This window comes from Eurosta solidaginis, chromosome 4, assembly GCF_040869045.1.
Source record: "Eurosta solidaginis isolate ZX-2024a chromosome 4, ASM4086904v1, whole genome shotgun sequence".
Taxonomy (NCBI): domain Eukaryota; kingdom Metazoa; phylum Arthropoda; class Insecta; order Diptera; family Tephritidae; genus Eurosta; species Eurosta solidaginis.
Window position 1 is genome coordinate 185,338,338 of NC_090322.1, and position 26,039 is coordinate 185,364,376.

The window sequence follows — 26,039 nt, forward strand, 5'->3', positions numbered from 1 at the left end:
CTGTTCATTTCAAGTCCTTCGTGAGTTGGAAGGATAAGTATCTTAAGTTTTTTTTTCCGGAACATACACTCAGAGAAAAACGCCCTTCTAAAATCCAGCACAATCGGACTCAATTCAAGCTTTTCATGTTCTTACTTTTTTATTCTTGAAAAACGAACGACCTGTTCTCAGAACAACAACCTTGTTCTTGAACTGACAACCATTTTCTTGAAAAGAGAACGGCTGGTCTTAAAATATGAACAAATGTTCCATTAATGAGAACAATGTTCTCAAATTAAGTTTAAGAAAAAAGAAACGGTACAATTCGTGTGCAATACAATGTTAAACACAACATTCGGCACACGCTATCAAGCAGTTGTGGTGGCCCAGCGGCTATGATGTTGCGGTTGCGATCGTGTGGCGCGAGTTCGATCACCGTCAAACTCTGAAGTTGTTTAAAACAATTTTTTTATATTCTATTTTTTTAACTCTTATTTTTCGTTGAGTTCCATTCACATATACACAGGTAATTCTCACTCTTGTTATGCAATATTTTAAATATATATTCAGATAGCATCACCAAATAAGAATTTCTCAATAAGAGAAATATACGAAAAAATGCATATATGCGTTTTTTGTAACCTTTTGGAATTTTAATAATAATTTTTTTGTTATTAATATTTTTTTATTAATGACAAAAAATTATTTCTTAATAAAAAAAAAAAAAAAATAAATAGTACCCCCACTCCCACGAATGATCAAGCAAAATTCTTAAATTGAGACCGAAAAATGTTAAATCGATCACAAATCGTTCTCGAAGCGTGAGAACGAAAAATCTTAAACCAAGCCCAAGTAGTACTTGAAATGAGCACAGAAGGTTCACACATCAATACCAAAGTGATCATAAAAAACGGTGTGCTAGGAAAAACTGTTCTTAAAACAAGCCCATGGGTCACGGGTTAAGAAAAAACGTACTTAACAGACTTTTGTCAACGAATGTTCTTAATTTTGAACTTGTTTCGTTCATTTTAGAACGATTTTTTCTCTGAGTGTACGAAATTTTTATCCGAAGAAATACTGAACAGGGATAACAGTTCATAAAACCCTCTCTACTTTCTTCTCACTCCCTCTCTCTCTTTTCCTTCAAATCAGGGTATTTGTTGGAATTCATCCTCTTTTCGGTTCCGAGAGAGAAAGGGAGCCCCGATATTGTATAATGAAATCATTCTTGCTATACCCGATTAAGCAAACTACGTGAAAGGTGGTAGAAAGTAGATCTGAAATACCATCTATGGAACTAAAGAATGTATCAATAATTTTGTTTTAGGAAGCACTTCGTTTTTTTTTGGGATAGTTGATAATAGTTTTTCAGAAAAGCCCTAAAAGTTAACATATTTTTTATAAATTAATTTGGAAAGTTAGGGTTAGACATCACTTCTAATAACATATTAGAAACTATCAATAGTATTTATTAAACAATGCAAAACATCGAATATTGCCACTATCAACAGTACAAGGTTATAAGTTATGTTTGAGTCTCCCAGGCTTTGAAAATCATTATAGGGTTAAATAATACTGCTAAAGTCTCCACTGATAATGTGAAAAATGTTTGCATTTTACCACGCAGCGTTTAGATTTTTCGAGAGCATACCGTCGGCACTTGCAAAGCCTATAAGTATGCCATGGTTTAATATATTTGTGGACACAACAAAAACACATAAGTTAGGCCCGGTTTTCAGTACAACTTCAACTCAGTTTGTCAGTTAAGCTACGCTTAAACTTATTCTGCAGTTTTTAAGTCTACTTTAACTGAAGTTTAAGCTGAGCTTAAGCGACCGATTTGGCAGGGTTAAACTCTAGTTAACTTATCGGTGATTTGCGTTCGTTCGAAATAGCGTTGAATATACCCAACAAACGTTCTTTGATTACGACAATTTTTTTAGGTGAGGAGATACACTATTTAACTAAGGCGTCAAACAAAATTTCTCCATGGTTAAAAATATGAGCCTAAACATAAATTTTTTATTACTACATATGTGAAGAAAACAAACTTTGGATAAAGTTAAGATTATACCGATTTTTGTGAAAATTAGGGCACAAAGCTTGGCTTAAATTCTAAACCAGAAAAGTGTATACCTGGTTTTTGCAAAAAAAAGAAAACAAACCCTGTGCTGTTGGTCCACAGATTTTGAATCAAAGGGAAAATTTAGATCTTTTACTCAATTAGGTTTAAAATTTAAACCGAGTAAAATAAAAAACTAAATAAATAAATAAGTTTTTAATGTGAGTCCAAAATTTACTTAAATCAATGAATGATTTAATATTAATTACTTGGCAATGAACCTGCTATAATTATGCAAATGGATGTCGATATTTTCTTTAAATAATAACGATTTATATTTAAATTTTAATATACCATAATAACCAGGCGGTTGTTGATGTTGTTGTTGTAGCGGTCGCATATGCTACTGCATCGGGGAGCCGGGGTTCACGTCCCCAGCAAATCAATACCAATATTTAACACGTAAGGAAGGCTAAGTTCGGGTGTAACCGAACATTACATACTCAGTTGAGAGCTGTGGAGACAATGTAAGGGAAAATCACCATGTTGTAAAAAGAACCTAGGGTAACCCTGGAATGTGTCTGTATGACATGTGTATCAAATGAAAGGTATTAATGAGTATTTTAAAAGGGCGTGGACCTAAGTTCTATAGATGGACGCCCTTTCGAGATATCGCCATAAAGGTGGACCAGGGGTGACTCTAGAATTTGTTTGTACAATATGGGCATCAAACGAAAGGTGTTAATAAATGTTTTAAAAGGGAGTGGGCCTTAGTTCTATGGGTGGACGCCTTTTCGGGATATCGCCATAAACGTGGACCAGGGATGACTCTAGAATGCGTTTGTACATTATGGGTATCAAATGAAAGGTGTTAATGAGTATTTTAAAAGGGCGTGGGCCTTAGTTCTATAGGTGGACGCCTTTTCGAGATATCGCCATAAAGGTGGACCAGGGGTGACTCTAGAATGTGTTTGTACGATATGTGTATCAAATTAAAGGTATGAATTAGGGGTTTAAAAGGGAGTGGCCCTTAGTTTTATATGTGAAGGCGTTTTCGAGATATCGATCAAAATGTGGACCAGGAGTGACTCTAGAATGTGTTTGTATGATATGTGTATAAAATTAAAGGTATTAATTAGGGTTTTAAAAGGGAGTGGCCCTTAGTTTTATATGTGAAGGCGTTTTCGAGATATCGACCAAAATGTGGACCAGGGTGATCCAGAACATTATCTGTCGGGTACCGCTAATTTATTTATATATGTAATACCACGAACAGTATTCCTTCCAAGATTCCAAGGGCTTTTGATTTCGCCCTGCAAAACTTTTTCATTTTCTTCTACTTAATATGGTAGGTGTCACACCCATTTTACCAAGTTTTTTTCTAAAGTTATATTTTGCGTCAAAAGACCAATACAATTACCATGTTTCATCCCTTTTTTCGTATTTGGTATATAATTATGGCATTTGTTTTCATTTTTCGTAATTTTCGGTATCGAAAAAGTGGGCGTGGTCATAGTCGGATTTCGGCCATTTTTTACACCAATACAAAGTTAGTTCAGATAAGTACGTGAACTGAGTTTAGTAAAGATATATCTATTTATGCTCAAGTTATCGTGTTATTGGCCGAGCGGAAGGACAGACGGTCGACTGTGTATAAAAACTGGGCGTGGCTTCAACCGATTTCGCCATTTTTCACAGAAAACAGTTATCGTCCTAGAATCTAAGCCTCTACCAAATTTCACAAGGATTGGTAAATTTTTGTTCGACTTATGGCATTAAAAGTATCCCAGACAAATTAAATGATAAAGGGCGGAGCCACGCCCATTTTGAAATTTTCTTTTATTTTTGTATTTTGTTGCACCATATCATTACTGGAGTTGAATGTTGACATAATTTACTTATATACTGTAAAGATATTAACTTTTTTTTTAAATTTGAATTAAAAAAAAAAAAAATTTAAAAGTGGGCGTGGTCGTTCTCCGATTTTGCTAATTTTTGTTAAGCAGACATATAGTAATAAGAGTAACGTTCCTGCCAAATTTCATCATGATATCTTCAACGAATGCCAAATTACAGCTTGCAAAACTTCTAAATTACCTTCTTTTAAAAGTGGGCGGTGCCCCGCCCATTGTCCAGATTTTACTAGTTTTCTATTCTGCGTCATAAGTTCAACTCACCTACCAAGTTTCATCGCTTAAGCCGTATTTGGTAATGAATTGACGCACTTTTTCGATTTTTCGAAATTTTCGATATCGAAAAAGTGGGCGTGGTTATTGTCCGATATCGTTCATTTTAAATAGCGATCTGAGATGAGTGCCCAGGAACCCACATACCAAATTTCATCAAGATACCTTAAAATTTACTCAAGTTATCGTGTTAAAGGACAGACAGACGGACGGACGGACGGACATGGCTCAATCGAATTTTTTTTTCGATACTGATGATTTCGATATATGGAAGTCTATATCTATCTCGATTCCTTTATACCTGTACAACCAACCGTTATCCAATCAAAGTTAATATACTCTGTGAGCTCTGCTCAACTGAGTATAAAAATAAGCATTTTCAATTAGTGATTTGACAACCACTCCTAAAGATTTCTGCCATGAGAAAATGCTACAAGACAAAGTGAAAATTGATCATTTCGGAGATGGCATAAATCGTGGCAAGCATAGGGATGGAAAATGTCATAATGATAGAAAAGTAAAGGAAATGAAAGAAAAGGAAAGGAAAAGCAAACAGGGAAAGGATGATGGTTGAATTTTTACCACTGGGCGAACTCTAGTAAGTAATAATGAAGTTAATTTAAACGCAAAATATGCGGCAATAAAATTCTTCTACAAATTGTTTTTCAATGGAACTACTTTTTTCCGATACCAACTCAGTACTTGTTACAAAAGTATCGACAACACTCTTTTAGGTAATGGATCAAAATCGATACCTACTTGTATTAACTAGTATCGCTTCATCCCCAGGCAAGTATTTTTTTGTAAGGTGCAGACATCTTAAGTATTGAGAGGAAATACAATCCGACTTGCATAAGAGTTCCTTTTATCGATGAAAAATTATTTCAATAATACATAAATGTATTTAAAGCATCTGCAGGTTAATCAATCGTACCAACTTCCTGACTCTTGCGATATCTTCCAGGTGACGGTCTCAGTCATAGACAGATTAGCCAAACCGCTATAACATATCCCAGATATTAATGTAAAGATCTATGGCGACGGCTAGAACACTTTGAAGGCATTCGAATCCAATGTGATACAAAAAAATATCGTGCGAAAGTATCGAGGCTCGATGGCGTCCATAAGGCAGTTTATTGTCTCCGTTTACTGGGTGCCAGGCAACAGCGATATTGAAGGAAATGAATTTGCTGATAACGTAGCCACGAAAGGGGCCGAAATGGACATAAGCTAGCCAGAAAGCTCCATACGACAACCATTAGGTAATCTCCTGAGGAAAGTCGAAGAATATGATATTAGGGCAACAGACTTGCGGTGGCACAATCGGGATGACTACGAGGTCGCACGGTCTTTATGGCTGTGTTTGGATAGAAAAGCAAGTAGCTTCATTCACGAGCTTAACAAATTTGCAGCGAGCGTATGTACGGATGTCATCACTGATCATGGCGCTATTTCACTTAGTTCGCTCTGCAGAAGCATTCAAATAGAGGTCGATACATCACTTTCTTTCCCGATGTCCAGAACTGCAAACAAGACGACTCAGATTTTTGGGTGCACGGTTTTTCGACAGTCTGATGGAGGTTGGGAAACTGGATATTTAACTCCTACTTAGGTTCATAAGAGAAAACAACAAATGGATTCGTTGAGGACTACTAGGAAATAGTCTGGTTGAACAAACGTACCGTACTCACTGAGGGCACTCACAATGGGCAAAGATGTTTTTGAGTGAAAGTGTGGGAAATTTTCACGCGCGTATTCTTCACCTTTCTTAACCATATAACACATACTACCAAATATTTCTTTTCAATTTTAATTTTATTTCATTCGCCATTGATTAAACTGAGATCAAAAGCACTTTAACCAACAACTCTACGCACAATTTTCCTAAAATAACGTCGTGGTATCTTAGTCAATTGACGGCGTATGACACGTTGCACTTTTCGCCATGGACGTCTTCTGGAGCGACCATCTTCTTCATACAAATCACCATATGCCACATCCATTTCATCATTTCCTTCTTCTAAGCTGTCATCTTCGTCATATAAATCAAATGCATTCGCGTTATTATTCAATTGAATATTCACTTGAGCTTCATTCAAATCCTCACTCTCTACTAATTTCAGTTTTCCCCTATTCATAAGATTTTGCACTTGTGATTTACTAAGCTCAACGAGTGTATAACTGAACTGCCCTTGTTCCATTGGTTCTTCATTTTCACCATTAGCATCCGCACATTCGTCGTCCTCTGTTAGTATTTGATTTCTATTATTTTGCTCACTGAGTGGGGTCTTCGCTAGACGCACCAGTACAATTGGCTTTGAAAGCATTTCATGGTTAGCTGCAGTACATTTTGCTTTGATTTTATTATCCTTTATAAATGCAATGCGTGAAACTGACGCGGATTCTTTTTGGATATAAATTAAGGATATTTACGTATGCTGTTTCATAATTTATTATTGTATTTTATTTTAGTTTCATATTTACCTCCTAAAAGCAGATAACTCAGCAGCGAGATTAGCACCACAGATACTCTAAGATGTTTTTGTTGCATTTTTATTATACAATTTTATATTTAATTTAACTTGACGTTTAATTGTTGACTCGCTATTGTTTGCTCTGATTTATTGCCATTCTTGCAATGGGAACAGATAGAATAATGAAAGAAATTTATAGTTAAATTTTGAACATCTTCTTCTAAAAAAAGTAGAGTCTTTTTCAATCGCAGTTTTTTTGCCAAATCATTGTATTTTTAGCCCGTTTAAGCACTCTAAATATTTGCATTTTCTTTATGATAATGACACAAAATAATTGACGCTTAAGACGGGATGCTCCAATACACTCTAGAGTGGCTGTCATTTTCGAAATGATGGCTATAATCAGAGCTGCTCAACCCCTATACACTTATAGCACTTGTTTTTGTTTTGCCCTGAAGAATAGGCACAGACACAAATTCACACTTTGTATATAAAACAAGTAAGGAAGCCTAAGTTCGGGTGTAACCAAACATTACATACTCTGCTGTCAAATTACAGCTTGCAAAACTTTTAAATTACCTTCTTTTAAAAGCGGGAGGTGCCACGCTCATTGTCCAAAATTTTACTAAATTTTATAGCCAGCTGTACTTGTACACAGGGTATTATAACTTTGATTGGATAACGGTTGGTTGTACAGGTATAAAGGAATCGAGATAGATATAGACTTCCATATATCAAAATCATCAGGACCGAAAAAAAATTGATTGAGCCATGCCCGTCCGTCGGTCTGTGCGTTAACACGATAACTTAAGTAAATGTTGAGATATCTTCACCAAATATGGTAGACGAGCTTATCTGGACCCAGAATAGATTGGTATTCAAAATGAGCGAAATCGGATGATAACCACGCCAACTTTTTATATATATAACATTTTTGGAAACACAAAAAACCTGATAATTTTGTAAATAATACACCTAGAATGTTGAAATTTGACGTGTGGACTGATATAGAGACTCTTGATAAAAATTAGAAAATATTTTTAAAATGGGCGTGGCACCGCCCACTTGTGACAAAATCCATTTTACAAATATTTTTAATCATAAATAAAAATCGTTAAACCTATCGTAACAAAATTCGGCAGAGAGGTTGCCTTTACTATAAGGAATGATTTAAAGAAAAATTAACGAAATCGGTTAAGGACCACGCCCAATTTTATATAAGAGATTTCTAGAAGGGTCGTGGACGAATGAAGTAAGCTATAGCTTTGCAATTGAAGCTTTATATCAATGGTATTTCATTTCCCAAGTGGATTTATAACAATAAATAGGAAAAACTTAAAATTAAAAAAATGGGCGTGGAACCGCCCCTTTTATGACTAAGCAATTTTCGATGTTTCGGGAGCCGTAACTCGAAGAAAAATTAGTTCAGAATAGACTCATAGTTATATGTATTATTGCGCAGCCTTTTACCACTATTAAGCACACAAAACAAACAACAGCAGCATTTCAAGTGTACAGCTGGGTATGTAATGTTCGGTTTCACCCGAACTTAGACTTCCTTACTTGTCTATTCTGCGTCATAAGGTGAACCCAGCTACCAAGTTTCATTGCTTTATCCGTCTTAGTTAATGACTTATCGCACTTTTTCGCTTTTCGATATCGAAAAAGTGGGAGTGGTTAAAGTCCGATTTCATTCATTTTAAATAGCGATCTGAGATGAGTGTACAGGAACTTACATACCAAATTGGATAAAGATACCTCCAAATTTACTAAAGTTATCGTGTTTACGGACAGACGAACGGACATGGCTAAATGAATTTCTTTTTTCGCCCAGATAATTTTGATATATAAAAGTCTATATCTATCTCGATTACTTTATGCCGTTACGGGGTACCGTTATGCGAACAAAACTAATATACTCTGTGGGCTCTGCTCAGTTGAGTATAAAAACATTTGCATAGCACTCCCATATGTCATAAAATTGATTCATATGAAAGTGAAAAGAAAAAGCACTTCCATATGAAGCCAAGGCATTTTGATATATATTCAAATTTACACTAACAAATTGACAACCAAAAATTTTTTAAAAAGGGACCATCAAAATTCTTAAAACTAGCTGATGAAGACGTGAAATTCAGAAACATATCCTAGTAACCATCGCCGTTTGTAAACTTTGCAATTTTTTCCTAATATCAATAACAAAACCACTGTAAAAAGCACTAGGGGCAAGTCTCACTAATTATGTACACAATTCTTAAAACATTTAAAATAATTAAAAAAATTTTTTTTTTCAATTTAGAGTTTTAGTGTATATATAGTTTTGTAGATGCAGTCTGATTTGCCTTTCAATATAAAAAATTTTGAACAACCCTGGATTAAATTGAGAACTTCTTTAAAATATAAGTGTAGGATAAAATTATATTTTTTATTGGTCAATATTCGTCATAATTTGCCACCTTAGCGCCTGGTTTTTGCCATTTTGTAACAAGTCACGCCAACTATCACTGTTTCTTGATAACTGACATCAATTATGCACAACAAGGGTGGTCAAGTCTTCCTCCACCTGCCCTTCACATTTCAGTGAATGTGTGCTCTTCCCCTGCTTCCAAAGATGGGTGTTGCCGAAGCGTTTTTGTTTTTTCGACCAACTTCGGCCTACCCTAATTTACTACAAGACTAATTTTTTTTGTTCCTTTATCTAATCCAGAGGAGGCAAAACCTACGGCGGGTTTTTATCTTCTTCACAATTCGTTTAAGGAACACGAATGAACCGCCTTTTCTGAAGCCTCGTTTGGTTCCAAATTGCCCGGAGAGGTTTTTCTGAATCCTTATGGACCTAGTAGTGTTGCTCAATGTCCTTTGGCAAAGCTTTTGAAGCTTTGCAGGCAAGATCTGGCGTATTGTGAATATCTGGTTCATAAAAGATTTACCAAGTATGGAACCGCACCAATATGTTCCAAACATTTTCTTGAATTGAGCTTCAGTACTCGCACAGTACGATAGATAGAACCTTATACGGGTTATTAAGCATGTTGATTGTGCATTAATTTTGGTTCGTGCAGAGCACACTTGAATTCCAATGGAATGCGGTTGTCCAAACATATTCATGCATGCGCCTTGTTATCCTTTAGCCGGGACTATGCCGTTCTCACGTCAGCGATTAGTGTATCGGATTCCTCTTTTCGCACTTGCAATCAGGAAAAGTGCTTCCTCACAATGTGAGCACTCTATGTACGTCAGCTGCCACCTCGCCATCATCATTCCTGTAGGAATCTCCTCCGGTCTTACAACCTTTCGTCATCGGCCTAATTTTTGGGCTGAAAGAATGCATTTGCCTATTTTTTATATCAGCTGAGCAGAGCTCATAAAATATATTAATTTCGGTATCCCGTAACAGCATAAACTAATCGAAATAGATATAGACTTCTATATATCAAAATGGTCTGGGCGAAGAAGGAATTCATTTAGCCATGTCCGTCCATCCGTCCGTCTGTCCGTGAACACGATAACTTGAGTAAATTTTGAGATATCTTGATGAAATTTGGTATGTAAGTTCCTGGGCACTCAACTCAGATCGCTATTTAAAATGAACAAAATTGGACCATAACCACGTCCACTTTTTCGAAATCGAAAATTTTGAAAAACCGAAAAAGTGCGATAATTCATTACCAAAGACCGATAAAGCGATGCAATTTGGTAGGTGGGTTGACCTTATGACGCGGAATAGAAATTTAGAAAAATTTTGGACAATGGATGTGGCACCTCCCACTTTTAAAAGAGGGTAATTTAAAAGCCTTCCTTACTTGTTTTTTTTGCAAAACGTAGTGGTGCCCAGAGTAATGGCAATTGACCAACTAACGGGCTACTGCGCTTGCAATATTAACGCGGTAGGCAAGCGTGGCTTAAGAGGCGACGAGAGTCCACAGTCCTAGAAGGTCCGATGTGGCCATATCAAATCGTTCCCGAGATGGATGGTACAGCACCAGTATCCGGAAATCACCGAAAATACTCCTCAAAACTTTCGGGAATTTTCTTTATCGATACCAGAAGAAGAAATGTTTCGGGACCATTTAAGAATGGTTCCGGTATTATCTCCTAATAATATATGATTTTTTTTACGGTTACAGTTTTAAAATAAATTAACGGATTGTTTCAGTATAGTTTTGTGATATCTCCGAGATATCGGTGCCATCTCCCGATAATTTTGAGACTTTTCGAGTAAAATGTCAAAATCATATTTTTAAAAAAGATGTGATTTTCTTGCCAAACCATTTAGGCACCATAATTTTTGGACAATCTGCAAATTTTTTCGAGATATTTGTACGGCTAATTTCGTATCTTTTCGGGATTGTTTTCAGTATGACACTTGGATATTCCTAGAAAAATTGTAAGGATCATATCGTTATTCGATAATTGTTCGGGAATATCTCCTTATTATTTCGGTACTGTTTTCAACCCTTTTTATTTTAATTGCACTTTCTTACTTTATATTTCAGTACTATTTGGAATTCATTGCGCGTATATGTATTTCGATATTATCTTGGGTTCATTTCGGGACATTTCCATTTTCAAAATTTTAGTATAGATTGCGGAATCATTTAGGGACTATATCGGGAACAGTTCGGGACTATTTCATACAATATATTTGGACCAATTCGGCGCTTTATCACACCCATTATGGAAAATTTCTCCTTAATATTTATAATTTTTTTTGGCACACTTGCAATAATTTTGTGATTGTTTTAGGTATAGTTTCATAAATATTTCGGGTCCATTTTGATAATTCCGGGATTTTAGACCCATCTCCGGAACGTTTTGGCATGGTTTCCGTTATCATTTCGGAATTGTTTTCCTGGACATTTCAGCCCATTTTCGAGATCAATTTAGAAGTTTTTCTAATTCATATCGGGTTAATCTTCGGACCACATTGAAGTTAATTCAGGAAGATTCGGTATTGTTTTTATCGGGATTGTTTCCCGACTATTAGGTTTTTTCGAAAATGGAGCTTAAGCAAAACTTATAAATAAAACTTTAGTATTAATTCATTAATTTTTTCTAAAATTTTCGAGTGTAGTTCAGGTAAAGATAATTAAAAAGTGGAACGCCTCAAAGACTTATTGGTAAAGATATATATATATATATTAAGATATTTATTTTGTTTTGTAATTAAAATAGTTAATTTTAATGCAAAAATAAATTAAACAAATTATTCCTAAAACATTCACATTACATTTCTACTGTGCTCTCAGCCAACAGAATCAGTTATTTACACGACGTCTTTTGCCACCTACTCTCCTTCGGCGATTTCTATTATTGCGCCTTCTTTGGGTGGCACGTCGATTCATCTGGCGATTGCGGTTGGGTGCATTCAACATAACTTTCTGTCCATTCTTGAAGTATTTACGATATCTTGCTGGAATGCGCACTGTAATTGTCTGCCCTCTATTAGCACCCACACGACGTAGATTTACACGGGATGGAACTCTGTTTGCCTTAGCATCGGAAGTGCCACGTATCTCTTGATCTGTCACTACATATTCTTGAGCACCACCTGCGAGCGCTGCTTGTAATTCTTGTTCGTTAACAACCGTGGCAGCTCCACTTAATGTCTGATCTTGCTGATCTCTAACAATACCAACACGCCCAACACCTGTTGCAGCGGGCGCAGTAGCAGCGGGGGAAGTAGCAACGGAACCCGATATTGCGGGCGAAGTAGGAGATAGGGAACCTGTTGTTGTAGGTGATGAATAGGTTGGGTATGTGAGAGGAGCTGTGCCAGGCCCACCAGTTACTATGATTGGTATGATGGGTTGTTGTTGTTGTTGACCAAAAACATTTCTGAAGAGTAACAATTTATTAAAAAACAAACGACCTTTGGACGGATCTGCTTTTTTGGTTGATTGTTTAGCCATCTCTTTTATATCAGCATCGTCATCCGCATCGTCGTCAGTATCGGCATTGACATTCATATCAGCTTTAGTGTTACTCTCTTTATCAACAAAATCTGTCCTCCGTGATCCTCCTTTAACAATGCCAGTTCCACGAGAGCGTGGAAAAGCTATGCGTAAACCTGCAAGTGGAAACGAAAAGTTTTAGTAAACAGTGCAAGCTCAAATGCTCCTTAAATACCTCTGGCGAGATCTGGCTCGGGTTCAGCACACACAAGTACAAACACTGTCACAAGGACCAGTGAGAATGCGTTAAATCTCATTAGAATACTTTTCAATTATTTAAAAAAAAATATCTATCTAAAGAACTAAGTGCTCGTTATGAAAGTCAATCGAATTTTGATGCACTGAAAAGCCAACGCTTTGGCTTTTATAGAACTGTAAAAATAGTAAAATTCCGTTGTGTAAATAATCTACAATAATTATTTGCAAATAGCCATGACGCCATATTTTTGCCCTTAAGCAATGGCATGATGACTTTGGTACGCAACAATGGGCTTTAGTAGAATTTTTTTTTCAGATTCTGCAAAGATTACAGAAAATATTTCACTGTTTGAAAAAAAAACGTGCATCATTCAAATTTAATAAATACAAGTAATCATGCCAATAACAATAAAACCTACCAGTAGCTGCCGCTTCATTTTTATTCGCATAGAAATCTAATCAACTTTGTCAGCAATTCCACGACTTACTTACCTGTATTCCATAGATGGGCACATTGGGCATTCATATATTTAAATAAAAATTTTAAAAATGTGATTAGAAAATTTAAATTGATTATTTCATTAAAAAAAAAACTATAATTGTCTGTGCGCGACAGTTTTGTAAACATTTTGACTGCATAAAATATAAATTTTAGAACTAACTTTTGGCGCTTTTGCAGGATCAGATCGAAAGGATATTTTTTGTGTAAGTGGGGTGTCTTCAGAGTTTTGGATAATTTGCCTAAAAAACAGTGAATATTTTTTCTACGTTTACTACGCTTCTTAGGCTGAGAGTGTGGCCCTAATTTAATTATTATTATTTTTTATCTATTTCGAAATACTTTGAGACAAACCTAATAAAACTTTTATTCTGGCTACTTACGGGGCCACGCCCACATGTAACATACATTTTATTTTGTCAAAAATCAACGCCAAAACTGATCTCTGTATATTCGTCTGTGTAGAGTTTTGGAAGATTGGGTAATACCACGGCCCTAATTTGGATGAACTTTAACTCGCCAATCTCCGCAATTATTTGAAACAGGGATGCAATATTTGGTACAGTGATTCCATCTGTGAAAAAAAATATAGATGGAAGAGGTAGAGAGAGTAAAAGTGGTAGTTGGAGTTTGGGAAGTGGTTGGAGTGGAAGTGGAAATAAAAGTGGAAGTGTAGAGCTTATGGTAGTAATAGAGGTAATGACTGTGGCAGTGGTAGGGGTAGTGGTTATGGTAGCGGCTGGGCCAGTGGCAGTGGTGGTGGTAGTGGAAGTGGAAATAACAGTGAGAATCAAAGTGTAAGTGTAGAGATTATGGTAGTAATAGAGGTATTGACAGTGGTAGGGGTAGTGGTTATGGTAGTGGCTGGGCCAGTGGCAGTGGTGGTGGTAGTGGAAGTGGAAATAACAGTGAGAATCAAAGTGGAAGTGTAGAGCTTATGGTAGTAATAGAGGTAATGACAGTGGTAGTGGTAGGGGTAATGGTTATGGTTATGGTAGTGGCTGGGCCAGTGGCAGTGGTGGTAGCAGTGGTAATAGTAGTGAGAATCAAAGTGTAAGTGTAGAGCTTATGGTAGTTATAGAGGTAATGACAGTGGTAGTTGTAGGGGTAGTGGTTATGGTAGTGGCTGGGCCAGTGGCAGTGGTAGAGTAAGTGGTAGTGGAAGTGGTAGCAGTGCTAGTGGGTTGTAAGTATTTGTATGAAATTTTTATAAACTTTGATATTTTATTCACATTGCAGGGATTTCATGACATGATCTTGGCTCGTGATGAGATTTCTTAAGAATTGAAAAACTGTTCATTAAAGTGTTGGTATGAGCCATTTTGGCGGGTTAATGAAAGCATACATCAACTCTCATGTAAAATATGATCGGACGAGCGATACATTTTACCATTTTGAATCACACAGGAGGTCAGGTCACACAGGTTCTTAGGTCGTACGATCTAAAGGAATCTGGACGACATGAGATCCGATCCAAAAATGCTGCCGCTTCTACAGTTTAAAAACTGGAAATGGAAATTGGCAATTTAAATTACACTTTTCTTTTAGGCTTTCCAGTTTGCTAAAAACATTTTTATACTCTGCTGAGAAGAGCTCACAGAGTATATTAATTTTGTTCGCATAACGGTAATCCATAACGGCATAAACTAATCGAGATAAATGTAGACTTCTATATATCAAAATGATTTGGTAGACAAAAGAAATTTATTTAGCCATGTCCGTCCGTCCGTCCGTCTGTCCGTAAATACGATAACTTGAGTATATTTTGAAGTATCTTGATGAAATTTGGTATGTATGTATGAACGAAATCGGACTATAACCACGACAACTTTTTCGATATCGAAAATTTCGAAAAACGGAAACAGTGCGATAATTCATTACCAAAGACGTATAAAGCGAGCAAATTTGGTAGGTGGGTTGACCTTATGACGCAGAATAGAAAATTAGTAAAATTTTTGATAATGGGCGTGGCACCGCCCACTTTTAAATGAAGGTAATTTAAAAGTTTTGCAAGCCGTAATTTCGCAATAGTTGAATATATAATAATGAAATTTGGCAGGAATGTTACTTTTATTACTGTATGTGTTCTAAATAAAAATTAGCAAAATCGACTGACGAACACGCCCACCTAAAAAAAAATTTTTTTTAAGACAAATTTTAACAAAAAATTTAATATCTTTACAGTATATAAGTAAATTATGTCAACATTCAATTCCAGTAATAATAAGGTGCAACAAAATACAAAAATAAAAGCAAATTTCAAAATGGGCGTGGCTCCGCCCTTTTTCGTTTCATTTGTCTATAATACTTTTATTACCATAAGTCGACAAAAATTTACCAATCCTTGTGAAATTAGGTAGGGACATATATTCTATGACGGTAATTGTTTTCTGTGAAAATGGGTGAAATCGGCTGAAGCCACGCCCAGATTTTATACACAGTCGACCGTCTGTCCTTCCGCTCGGCCGTTAATACGATAACTTGAGCAAAAATCGAGATATCTTTACTATACTTAGTTCACGTACTTACCTGAACTCACTTTATATTAGTATAAAAATGGCCAAAATCCGACTATGACCACGTCCCATTTTTCATTTCATTTCATTTCGAAAATTACGAAAAATGAAAAAAAAAAATGACTTAATTCTTTACCAAATATGAAAAAAGGGATGAAACATGGTAATTGGGTTGGTTTATTGACGCAAAATATAACTTAAAAAAACTTTGCAAAATGGGTGTGACACCTACCATATTAAGTAGAAGAAAATGAAAAAGTTTTGCAGGGCGAAATCAAAAGCCCTTGGAATCTTGGAAGGAAAGCTGTTCGTGGTATTACATATATAAATAAATTAGCGGTACCCGACAGATAACGTTCTGGATCACCCTGGTCCACATTTTGGTCGATATCTCGAAAACGCCTTCACATATAAAACTAAGGGACACTCCCTTTTAAAACCCTAATTAATACCTTTAATTTGATACACATATCGTACAAACACATTATAGAGTCACCCCTGGTCCACTTTTATAACGATATTCCGAAAGGGCGTCCACCTATAGAACTAAGACCCACTCCCTTTAAAATACTCATTAACACCTTTCATTTGATATCCATATAGTACAAACAAATTCTAGAGTCACCCCTGGTCCACCTTTATGGCGATATCTCGAAAAGACGCCCACATATAGAACTAAGGCCCACGCCCTCTTAAAATACTCATTAACACCTTTCATTTGATACTCATATCGTACAAACAAATTCTGGAGTCACCCCTGGTCCATCTTTATGGCAATATCTGGAAAAGGCGTCCATATATAGAACTTAGGCCCACGCCCTTTTAAAATACTCATTAATACCTTTCATTTGATACACATGTCATACAAACACATTCCAGGGTTACCCTAGGTTAATTTTGCTAAATGGTGATTTTCCCTTATTTTGTCTCCAAAGTTCTCAGCTGAGTATGTAATCTTCGGTTACACCCGAACTTAACCTTCCTTGCTTGTTTTTATTAGTACAAGTATAATCGGAATGGCTTTATATCTGTAAAGTATATTTGTATTTATAACTCGAACGGAAAGTACCTTATATTTAAAATTTCTAATAACAGCAACATGCCCGTATATGATTTGTTCACATATGTATGTATATAACTGATGAAAAGGCCGAAGTAATTTGAATGTGTAGAAATGCGTGCAAAATATTCAAATATTGAAAACTCATCACTTACTTACACTCATTTTTATATTATTTCATGAAGTTTTTTCCGCTTTTTTTTCTTTGAATACTCAAATAAAACAATTCCCTAATTTTTTTGTTTTTTAATAGCAAGTTCACAGTTTCAATTGAAATTCAGTTAAGCAACGCTTGATTGCACAAAACACTTGAAGTCATTAATGAAATGTCCAAAAAAAATTTAGAAATTATAGAAAGGTATGTATGTATGTAAAGGAGAAACAGACGTGGATCAGGTCAAATTCACGCATGCGTATGCATAGAAAAATCGATGCTGGTGGGCAGAACTATATAAATATATATATACGTATTGAACTTCTCATTTCAGATGCCCTTCAAGTTGGGTAAGTGGTGCTTTTATACTTATGACGAGTTTTAAAAGAGAAAACACGAGGAAGGTAAAATAAATCAGTGCCTTTTTCGTTTGGTAACCAAAGCATGGGCACATACTTACGTACATCTTCTCAGTCTTTGCCCTCACACGACCTTTAAGTGAACGCGGACTAAATTTTCGATGCACCGCGAAGCTCTTGAGTCCATTACTTGTGTCATATGCTCGGACAGCGGGCTGAGATTGGAACACGCTACGTAAACACATGTTTCAATGAAAAGGACAGAAATACAAAGAATGAGCACGTCCCTTTCTGATTACGGGCTTGGAAACGGTTCAGGAATTACGTTTTCGAGTATGTCGTTTTTCCAGACGGTTTTAAAGGAACGTTACGGATGTTCTCGTTAATAAAAAGTCTTGCATCACAGTCTTTCACGAAATGCCCCGAAAGGGGAAAATAAAGGAAGCAATCAATGAACATCTTCGTCGTACTGCATTTTGGTAGGGAAGAAAGTTCGCGCATGTGAACTAACCTCTCGCCACACTCCGCATCAAATTAAGATTGCTCAACATAACGTTTATGTGCGCCTTGGGATTAATAGAAGAGGAGACCATTGTGGAGAAAGAATTATCCGTATTTTGACGTACAGGCAAACCCCATAGAGATACATGAAGCTATTTGGTTGCCTTTTGATTAAGAAATACGAAACAAAATTTATCGCCAGTCATCCTGGTGGAAATTTTTACATCAAGAAAGAATTCATTACAAGGGTTTATTCGCCTTTACCCTCCTTTATTAGCCCTTGAAATTCTTCCCCCTCATAGGTCTTTCTTGCTGCTACGCTAGAGCATTCGATGTCTGCATAGAAGCTGTTTTATGAGGTTATCTATGCTCTGCCAAATTCCAGTTTGTACACCGTAGCCGCAGCACTTATAATTTATCTAGAATAATCCCTGCCGGAGGGATGACATAAGACCAACGGCAACAATTGCAATTGGCCATATGAACACCTCAAATGGTCATAAAGTTAACATACTTCACGACCATTCTAAATTTGCGGCCATTTAACAGAGGGGACTAGACATTTCATTGTTCTCCTTATTTCAAATGAATACTTCCCGTACTAGTTTTTGTTCGACAATATATTTTATATATATGACAAAACTTATTGTACGCAGTGGTTGGCGTCGTGCCCCTCTTAGGTTTTCCTCCAATTGATGGGACGAGACTACATGACTGGGACCGACTCCTAATGGCATCTGCAAGACACATGAACTTTCACTGAGGAGCTTGTCATACCAGAAATACACTCAAGGTATTTGCCATATCATACTGCCGAGGGGCGATGTCGCTTAGAAAAACTTTTTTTCAATTGAAAAATAAAAAAAATGTTTCGATATTGCATTATTCGGACTTGAACTCAGGACCCTCGCTGTGGTAGGCAGCGCACGCTACCACCACACTACAGCGGCCGCCGGTAGAAACTATCTCTGTATGTTTTCGGCCATCTCCATCAAAAAGAAGGCAATTAATTTCAAAGAAACTCTCCATAGTAGATGATAGGCTTTACAAACGCTGTCTATATCCCAATGCGAGATAACGCCATAGACCCCACGTACACCCCGCATTCTTTTGCATGCATGAAGTGCCCTCGAGCCTTATTCACTCTCTCCTCTACGTTGGGCGTAGACATAAAACAAACAACTAAATTAAACTACCACATTTTACTGTAATAACCAAATATCAGCATATCAGCGTATACTTTATTTATTTTTTTATCAATAATCAACAACCAAATGATTAAGTAGTACAAATTAAGTCGAGTAAATGGAAGAGCTAAAAGGCGCACTATAATCGGATTCTAGTCCATTCTCATTATACTCATCATCGCTTTCCAAATCAGAATTCTTATCATTTTCCCCGTGTATACCAAGATCTAAACCATCTTCGTTATCCAAATCATTATCGTAGTCATTATAATCGTAATAATCTTCAGTGTAGTCATAATCGGCATTTTCTAATGAATTATCATTGTCTTCTCTGCCAAATTTATTTTTGACCTCTTTATCATCGATATCAATATTCTCATAAGCATCATCGATACCGTAATCATCAAGTTGGCTATTGTCGAATTGCCGAGCGGAAGCTGCAATGCGTTTACCAAGCGGAAAGGCAGCTATGGAGTAAAAAAATGTGGGGGAAGCAAGAAATTTTTCGATTAGATTCCTGAGTAATAGAATATTAAATTTAAGTTAATATTTACCACAGGTTTGTAGTACCGTTACAAGAAATATTACAACACACCACTGAGAGCACTGCATTGCTATATAAATGCGCAATTTTTTTTTTTAAATACTTCTCAGAAGTTTATTATCTTTTGCTGATGCTTTAAGCCAACTGAGTGTCAATCGTTCATCAGTTACTATTTATACAAGCTAGTTATATTTTTTATATTTTACTCAATTCTAAAATCATATACATATATACATAGGCGAGAATTTAAGAAAAAGGCCAACAACTTAAAGCTTAGCTGCACAGATAAAGCAAAAAATTTAAGATAATAGAGAAGGCAAATAATAATTCAGCATGCAAAATATTGAGTTAAACAACAGCTTGGTTAGCTTCTTTAGTAACAAAAGAAAGCAAAAGAAATTAAATTATTACAAATCACCAAAACTATGTCCCAAGATTAAGGTAACTGAGTCAACATTAAATGTCTTTTATACCTTTTACGAAAATGGTATATTAAGTTTGTCATGAAACTCAAAATTGTACACTGAAAGAAAAAGACTGATAAAATCAACCGAAATACCGGTCAATTCAACCGAAATTTCTGTTATTTTTATCCATCGCAACAAGATGTTGAATCAACTGCGCACAAATCGCTGATTCGTAGTTGACCGTTTTAGTAGTCAAATGAACAAAAAAAGTTGTTACGAAAGCTTTGTACGAAAGTACCTATGTTGCCATATAAATAAATAAATGTAAGGCGCGAAAACCTCCGAGGATATCTAAGGCCGAACTACTCTTCCAATTAGCGTCGTGCTCTTCTTGATTTTCCCCACAAATTGACCGGAAGGGACCTATATGTTTTATGCCGACTCCGAACAGCATGTGCAAGGCATATGTGTTTTCACGGAGAGCTTTTCATGGCAGAAATACACTCGGAGCGCTTGCCAAACACTGCCGAGGGGCGACCCCGCTTAGAAAAATTTTCTTCTAATTAAAAACCTTATTTATAAAATTTTGATGTTGCTTTGCCCGGGGTGCGAACCCAGGGCATACGGTGTGGCAGGCGGAGCACGCTACCATCACAACACCGTGGCACTTTGTAACCGAACGTCAATTGGGCTTATATCAAATATGATGGCACACATTAAACATTATACACTTTATTATTTTGTTTTATTAAACGCACTTTCACCAAATTTTATATTTTACTAGAAGACCCGGCAGGAGTTGTCCTGCCCTAAATTTGGCCTATCTGCATACATTTTATTAAGCTTTTTCCGTCTGACTCTGCCTCCCCCCTCTTCACTTTTTCCTAATCCTTTTGTTCACTCCTCTTTTTCCCTTCATCTATCCCATCTTCGTCTCATTCTATCTCTTTCTCAATCTCCTTCTCCTTCTCTCGTTTCTCTTCTCTCAATTTCTTCTCATTCTTCTGCATCCCTTATTGCCTGTCCCAGAGGGTGGTATGTATTTTATTCCAGTCCCAGTCCCACTCCGAGTCTCAGTCCCAGTCCTAGTCCTAATCCCAGTCCCAGTCCGTCTCTGGATAATATATTCCTCTGTACTAAAGCACTCATCAGCAGCTTTCATTTGATATCCATATTGTATAAACACTGTCTAGGCATCAACTGACCCACGTTTTGGCCTATATCTCAAGACCCTAGTCAACCAGGGGTATAAAAATTACCCTGTACACAACTAAAGACTCTCCTGAATTAAATAAAATGTCACAGTACCTCTAAATCGCGGGCCCCCTCAGAAACCCCACCCTCTCAGCGGGCCTGGTGATGTGCTATACTTGATATCATTCGCTATAATATTTTTTATTGATAAGCAGGTTGTTTAATTAAACACCAAGCAATTACACGGAAGTATATCCCCACCACCTGAAAATATGAGTGCCCCTGCGTATACGTAACATTTTAATATTACGTATAACCAAATAAAAAAAGTTGCAATTAAATAATATTGCGACTATAAACTGAGATATAACCTATCCCATCTCTCAAGTTAGATCAAACTACATACGGGGTGCAAAACAAATTCAAAATCGGTTCAGTAGTTTAGAAGTCCATCGCGCCCAAAAATGTTGTGACACGTGTTTTTTTATATACTAAGATAAGATAATTTATTTAATTTATAGTTTTGAACTTTGCTTTGCAAATAGAAATGAAAATAGTAGTCACAAAACTGATTCTAAATTCTTTCAGTTGCAGGTCAGCTCATTCTCAATTTCTTCTCTCGTATGCAGTTGCTACACTTGATTGTTTCAAACAAAACTTGTATAAATGTTTGACATAATATTTTAAGTAGAGAACTTGTAAGTTATAGAAAAGTAAAGAATCAAATCGCTAGAAGGTAATTCACCACTGGAGTAACTTTTCATGTAATTCGGCAAGTTTAATTTTCGTAACACTTTAAGCTGAAACAAATCCATAACAACTCAAACTTTTATGTTGTCGGAAAAATCAACATTAAAAAAGGATGGTTTTTATTATCTTATTAAATTCGTTCGCGTGAGTGAAAATTCGTAAAAACTTGAACAAAATGTTACTAACTTTGGAAAAATTCTGTTCGATCAAACAAAACTTTTGCAACAAGAGGGCGCAATTTTGTATTTCGCTTGGAGGAGAAGTTGCAAAATTGTACCCGATAAATAGGTGTCCCGGTATCTCATAATTGTTTGCACAGTAAATTTAAAAACGGATCTTTCGTTTTGTATTGATAACTAAAAAACTAGTTTTTTGTTGTTTTCCCATTTTGTGTGTTTTTTCGATTTTGTGGTTTTCTTAATTTAGTATTTTTTTAAACAAGTTGCATCATCGTCATAAGTGCAAAGTAGAGAGTGCAGTGAGCGTAAAATTCTCTTTGAAATTTGCTCATGTATTGACTGTTGATCGCTGTTGAAATGACCAGTGAGATCAGTTGTGTTAACAGAAAAATCAGTTAGATTGACCAGGAATCTGTCAATTTTTCAGAATTTTGTTAACTTAAGAGCGTCAATTTCTCTTCTGTTGAAATGACTAAACTAATTTGTTCATTTGACAAAGAAATCTCCGTTAAGTCAAGAACAACAGAACCGATTTGTTGATTTTACTAGATAGAAGAGATAGACCCATAAATAGGTATACCGAATCGATCACCTTGACAAACTGGTTTAACTTAGCCGTGTTCGTCTGTCTGCTTGAATGCAAACTAATCTCTCAATTGAGATATATTGATAAAATTTTGTGAGCAGGTATACTGCTGTGTCCGATTAGACATTTGATATTAAACATATAACCCAATAACCGATTTGCCATACATAAGTAGCTAGTTTTTTACAAACAAAATAAAGATATAAAGACTATTGGAAGCTAACTTATAGTTAGCTCTACGAGCTTCTATTACTGCAGGTGTGGTTACCATGGCAAAGTTCCAAGCGAATATCTGACTTTTTGCAGTTAACTAGAAAGGGGTTACTCTCTGAAATCTCGTATAATAACCAACTATTCGTTGGCAATACATTATATTTTCTGCAGGGTTGTTATTCAAATAGGTACGTGGATCCTCTCCGATAGAAATAAATAAATAAAACAAAAACAAATACCTTGTGCGATTTACCTTGCCGACTCCGAGCGATATCTGCAAGGCAGATGAATTTTCATTGAGAAGCGTCTCATGCCAGAAATACACTTGGGGTATTTGCCAAATAACTTCCAAAGGGCGATCCCGATTACAAAACCGTTTTCTAACTGAAAAAAACTTTTTTCTAAATTTTGCCCGGGAGTTGAACTTTCGGACCTTCGCTGTGGTAGGCAGAGTATCACATAACGGCGGCCACCTGGCTGATAAGAAATAGTCCGAAAATTGTATAAAAAAATATGGTGGATGACGAAGGGTTTAAAGGCCGGGGTAGATTCCTGGCGGCCACCTGGGTTCGAACCCCGGGCAAAGCAACATCAAAAATTTTAGAAATAAGGTTTTTCAATTAGAAGAAAATTTTTCTAAGCGGGGTCGCCGCACGGCAGTGTTTGGCAAGCGCTCCGATTGTATTTCTGCCATGAACAGCTCTCGGTGAAAACAAATTTGCCTTGCAGATGCCGTTCGGAGTCGGCATAAAACATTTAAGACCCGTCCGGCCAATTTGTAGGGAAAATCAAGAGGAGCACGACGCAAATTGGAAGAGAAGCTCGGCCTTAGATCTCTTCGAAGGTTATCACGCCATACATTTATTTTTATTTTTTAGATTCCTGCAAGAACGATATTGGCGACCCACAGAGTGAGCTTAAGTCGTGGAGGGAATACTTCTCTTCATAGCTATCTAGCGAGGTAAAAGACAAAACCGATACCTCAATCGCCAATGATGGAAAACACGTTTCGGCATTCAACTATGACGAAGTGCGAATGGCTATATAAGGGTTAACAAATCATAATTCGCCAGATAGTGAGCAAATACCCACCGAGCTGTTCGAACACAAATGCATCATTTGCAAGGCCCTGTCTTGCATACTGGGCGAAAGACTAAAGCCCGTGGTCAACATACTGATCGGACCTTGTCAGTGTGGCTTCATCATCATCGTCATAAATTGGCGCTTAACCGCCTAAATGATTTTGGCTGTTTCGTAAAAATCACCCTGTTATCCCTGTATCGCGATAAATGACGCCAATTGAGACCATATGTCCTTTAAGTCAGGCCAAAAGACGGTTTTACTTTTAAACTAGTCACTAAAACATAGTAAGACTAGTGTAATTTCAGTAAAGGCTTATTTTATACATTAGAACAGGGCAGGACTTACGTTGATATTCCGTGGTTAAATATATTTAAATAACAATGCGGAGATGAGCGATGTAGGAGCAAAAATAAGAAGTCAGCGAGATGATAGTTGCGAAGTTTGCCCTAGGAGTTTGAAAAATGGCGTGAGCATCAAGTACTAGTACACACCCTATTAGCAGGATGATAGTAACAGAATAAAAGCCAACTAGTTTTTATATAATTTCACGTTTAATTTTGTATCTTAATTCTAGCTTTATAGTCTTTGCAACTTTTGTACAACATTTAAACTTGTATTCTAACAATACGTCTGCGTCCAATAGACGGTCGTAGGTATCTTCGCCTGCTTTTCATATTTCCTCGAAGACGTTGTCTATTTTTACGCCGACGCCGAAGTTGTTGCTTACGTCTGATTTGCTGCCTGCGGCGTTTACGTTGAGCTTTACGCATAGCCTGGCGACGTCTTCTCTGACGTTGTGCACGTCGTTGTCGTGCGCGACGAAGCGCCTGACGTCGACGCCATGTTGAGGGGCGCGCACGTGTTGCACGTCCATATTGTTCGAAAACGTTATTCACGTTGCCATTTAAAACTACTTCGTCATTATCGTGTAGGCCGAGGGCACTCTCATTATCATCATCATCATCATCTGCATCCTCATAATCATCATCATCCTCAATAGCGTAGTTATTGTTTTGTTGAAGGCGTAATGCATACTTGTCCTCATCGTCTTCTTCATCTTCATCATAGATACGAGATCCTGCCGGAGCAGTACCAGCACCACCACCAGTTCCTGGTGGGGGGGATGCATTTGGCGTAGTTGGTGGAGGTGGTGGCGGTGGTGGAGGTGGTGGAGGTGGTGGCGTTGGCGGAGTAGGCAGAGGCGGTGGAGTTGGTGTAGTTGGTATATTTGGTGCTATTGGTGTGAAAGTTGTTTGGATTGGCGATATAGTAGTTGAAGTTGTTGTAGGGTTTTTCAACGCAAGAATTCTGTTTATTAAATCTGCTGAAACTACACGACCACTGCCAATATCATCATAGTTTCGTCTAGCTCTGCCCATGCGCTGTTTTCTAAAAAGTTTATAACTTTGTTCGTTTTCTTTTAAAGTTTGTGTGGCTGTAGTTGGAAAGAAATAAAAATTTATGAAAATTGTGGCAAAAAATAAATAAATTTTCCAGCATATATACTTACCAAATGCTTCTGAAGTTATACCGGCTAGGCCGAGCATCAGAAGCGCTACTTTTGGAAAATGCATCACCGCTTGACTAGGTCCTCTACCCTTATGACGTTCGTTTGTTAGCACAATACGGCTAAACTTTTATAAATGTTTTTTTGTCTTCTAATATTCTTTTGCTCCAAATGCCTGAAGCTTACTGATCGGGAAGCGCTGCGTTCGCATTATTTATACGCACGTCAATAGCAAAGGCTATTAACTGCAGCCTAAAAATTTAGTTCTTCTGAAGTTCGCGTAGTTACTAAGCATAAGAAAGCATAAGCCACCACTAAATGATTCCCAGCAACAATTTGCTTCGTCGACTTATGTCTTTTGAATTACGTTACAATATGGTGTCGTAAATAAATTTGCATAAATCACATAAAAATTGAATAAACCATATAAAATAGCTTCATGCAGAT

General features: G+C 36.7%; 4 protein-coding genes across 4 annotated transcripts; all 4 read right to left on the bottom strand.

The window, feature by feature from the left end:
* Nucleotides 1–6,083: 6,083 nt before the first annotated feature.
* On the bottom strand, nucleotides 6,084–6,847 carry LOC137248742 (uncharacterized). Its single transcript, XM_067779650.1, has 2 exons — nucleotides 6,712–6,847; nucleotides 6,084–6,631 (listed from the first exon to the last, which is right to left on the bottom strand). Exons 1-2 carry the CDS (start codon nucleotides 6,776–6,778, stop codon nucleotides 6,084–6,086), a joined length of 615 nt encoding a protein of 204 aa, XP_067635751.1. The 5' UTR covers nucleotides 6,779–6,847.
* A 4,979-nt stretch (nucleotides 6,848–11,826) lies between these two features.
* On the bottom strand, nucleotides 11,827–12,976 carry LOC137248522 (uncharacterized). Its single transcript, XM_067779463.1, has 2 exons — nucleotides 12,831–12,976; nucleotides 11,827–12,771 (listed from the first exon to the last, which is right to left on the bottom strand). Exons 1-2 carry the CDS (start codon nucleotides 12,910–12,912, stop codon nucleotides 11,960–11,962), a joined length of 894 nt encoding a protein of 297 aa, XP_067635564.1. The 5' UTR covers nucleotides 12,913–12,976; the 3' UTR covers nucleotides 11,827–11,959.
* A 6,187-nt stretch (nucleotides 12,977–19,163) lies between these two features.
* On the bottom strand, nucleotides 19,164–19,841 carry LOC137248524 (uncharacterized membrane protein-like). Its single transcript, XM_067779465.1, has 2 exons — nucleotides 19,684–19,841; nucleotides 19,164–19,596 (listed from the first exon to the last, which is right to left on the bottom strand). Exons 1-2 carry the CDS (start codon nucleotides 19,739–19,741, stop codon nucleotides 19,235–19,237), a joined length of 420 nt encoding a protein of 139 aa, XP_067635566.1. The 5' UTR covers nucleotides 19,742–19,841; the 3' UTR covers nucleotides 19,164–19,234.
* A 4,776-nt stretch (nucleotides 19,842–24,617) lies between these two features.
* LOC137248525 (uncharacterized) lies at nucleotides 24,618–25,793 on the bottom strand. The gene is made up of 2 exons (XM_067779466.1): nucleotides 25,596–25,793; nucleotides 24,618–25,520 (listed from the first exon to the last, which is right to left on the bottom strand). Exons 1-2 carry the CDS (start codon nucleotides 25,657–25,659, stop codon nucleotides 24,691–24,693), a joined length of 894 nt encoding a protein of 297 aa, XP_067635567.1. The 5' UTR covers nucleotides 25,660–25,793; the 3' UTR covers nucleotides 24,618–24,690.
* Between the last annotated feature and the right edge of the window lie 246 nt (nucleotides 25,794–26,039).

Excerpts from the sequence above, each read along its gene's own strand:
- LOC137248522 (XM_067779463.1), bottom strand. The coding sequence starts at position 12,912 with ATGAGATTTAACGCATTCTCACTGGTCCTTGTGACAGTGTTTGTACTT. Across the intron at positions 12,772-12,830 it reads CGAGCCAGATCTCGCCAGAG|GTTTACGCATAGCTTTTCCA; the intron begins GTATTTAAGGAG and ends TTCCACTTGCAG.
- LOC137248524 (XM_067779465.1), bottom strand. The coding sequence starts at position 19,741 with ATGCAGTGCTCTCAGTGGTGTGTTGTAATATTTCTTGTAACGGTACTA. Across the intron at positions 19,597-19,683 it reads AACGGTACTACAAACCTGTG|CTGCCTTTCCGCTTGGTAAA; the intron begins GTAAATATTAAC and ends TTTACTCCATAG.
- LOC137248525 (XM_067779466.1), bottom strand. The coding sequence starts at position 25,659 with ATGCATTTTCCAAAAGTAGCGCTTCTGATGCTCGGCCTAGCCGGTATA. Across the intron at positions 25,521-25,595 it reads TATAACTTCAGAAGCATTTG|CCACACAAACTTTAAAAGAA; the intron begins GTAAGTATATAT and ends TTCCAACTACAG.
- LOC137248742 (XM_067779650.1), bottom strand. The coding sequence starts at position 6,778 with ATGCAACAAAAACATCTTAGAGTATCTGTGGTGCTAATCTCGCTGCTG. Across the intron at positions 6,632-6,711 it reads GAGTTATCTGCTTTTAGGAG|AATCCGCGTCAGTTTCACGC; the intron begins GTAAATATGAAA and ends ATATCCAAAAAG.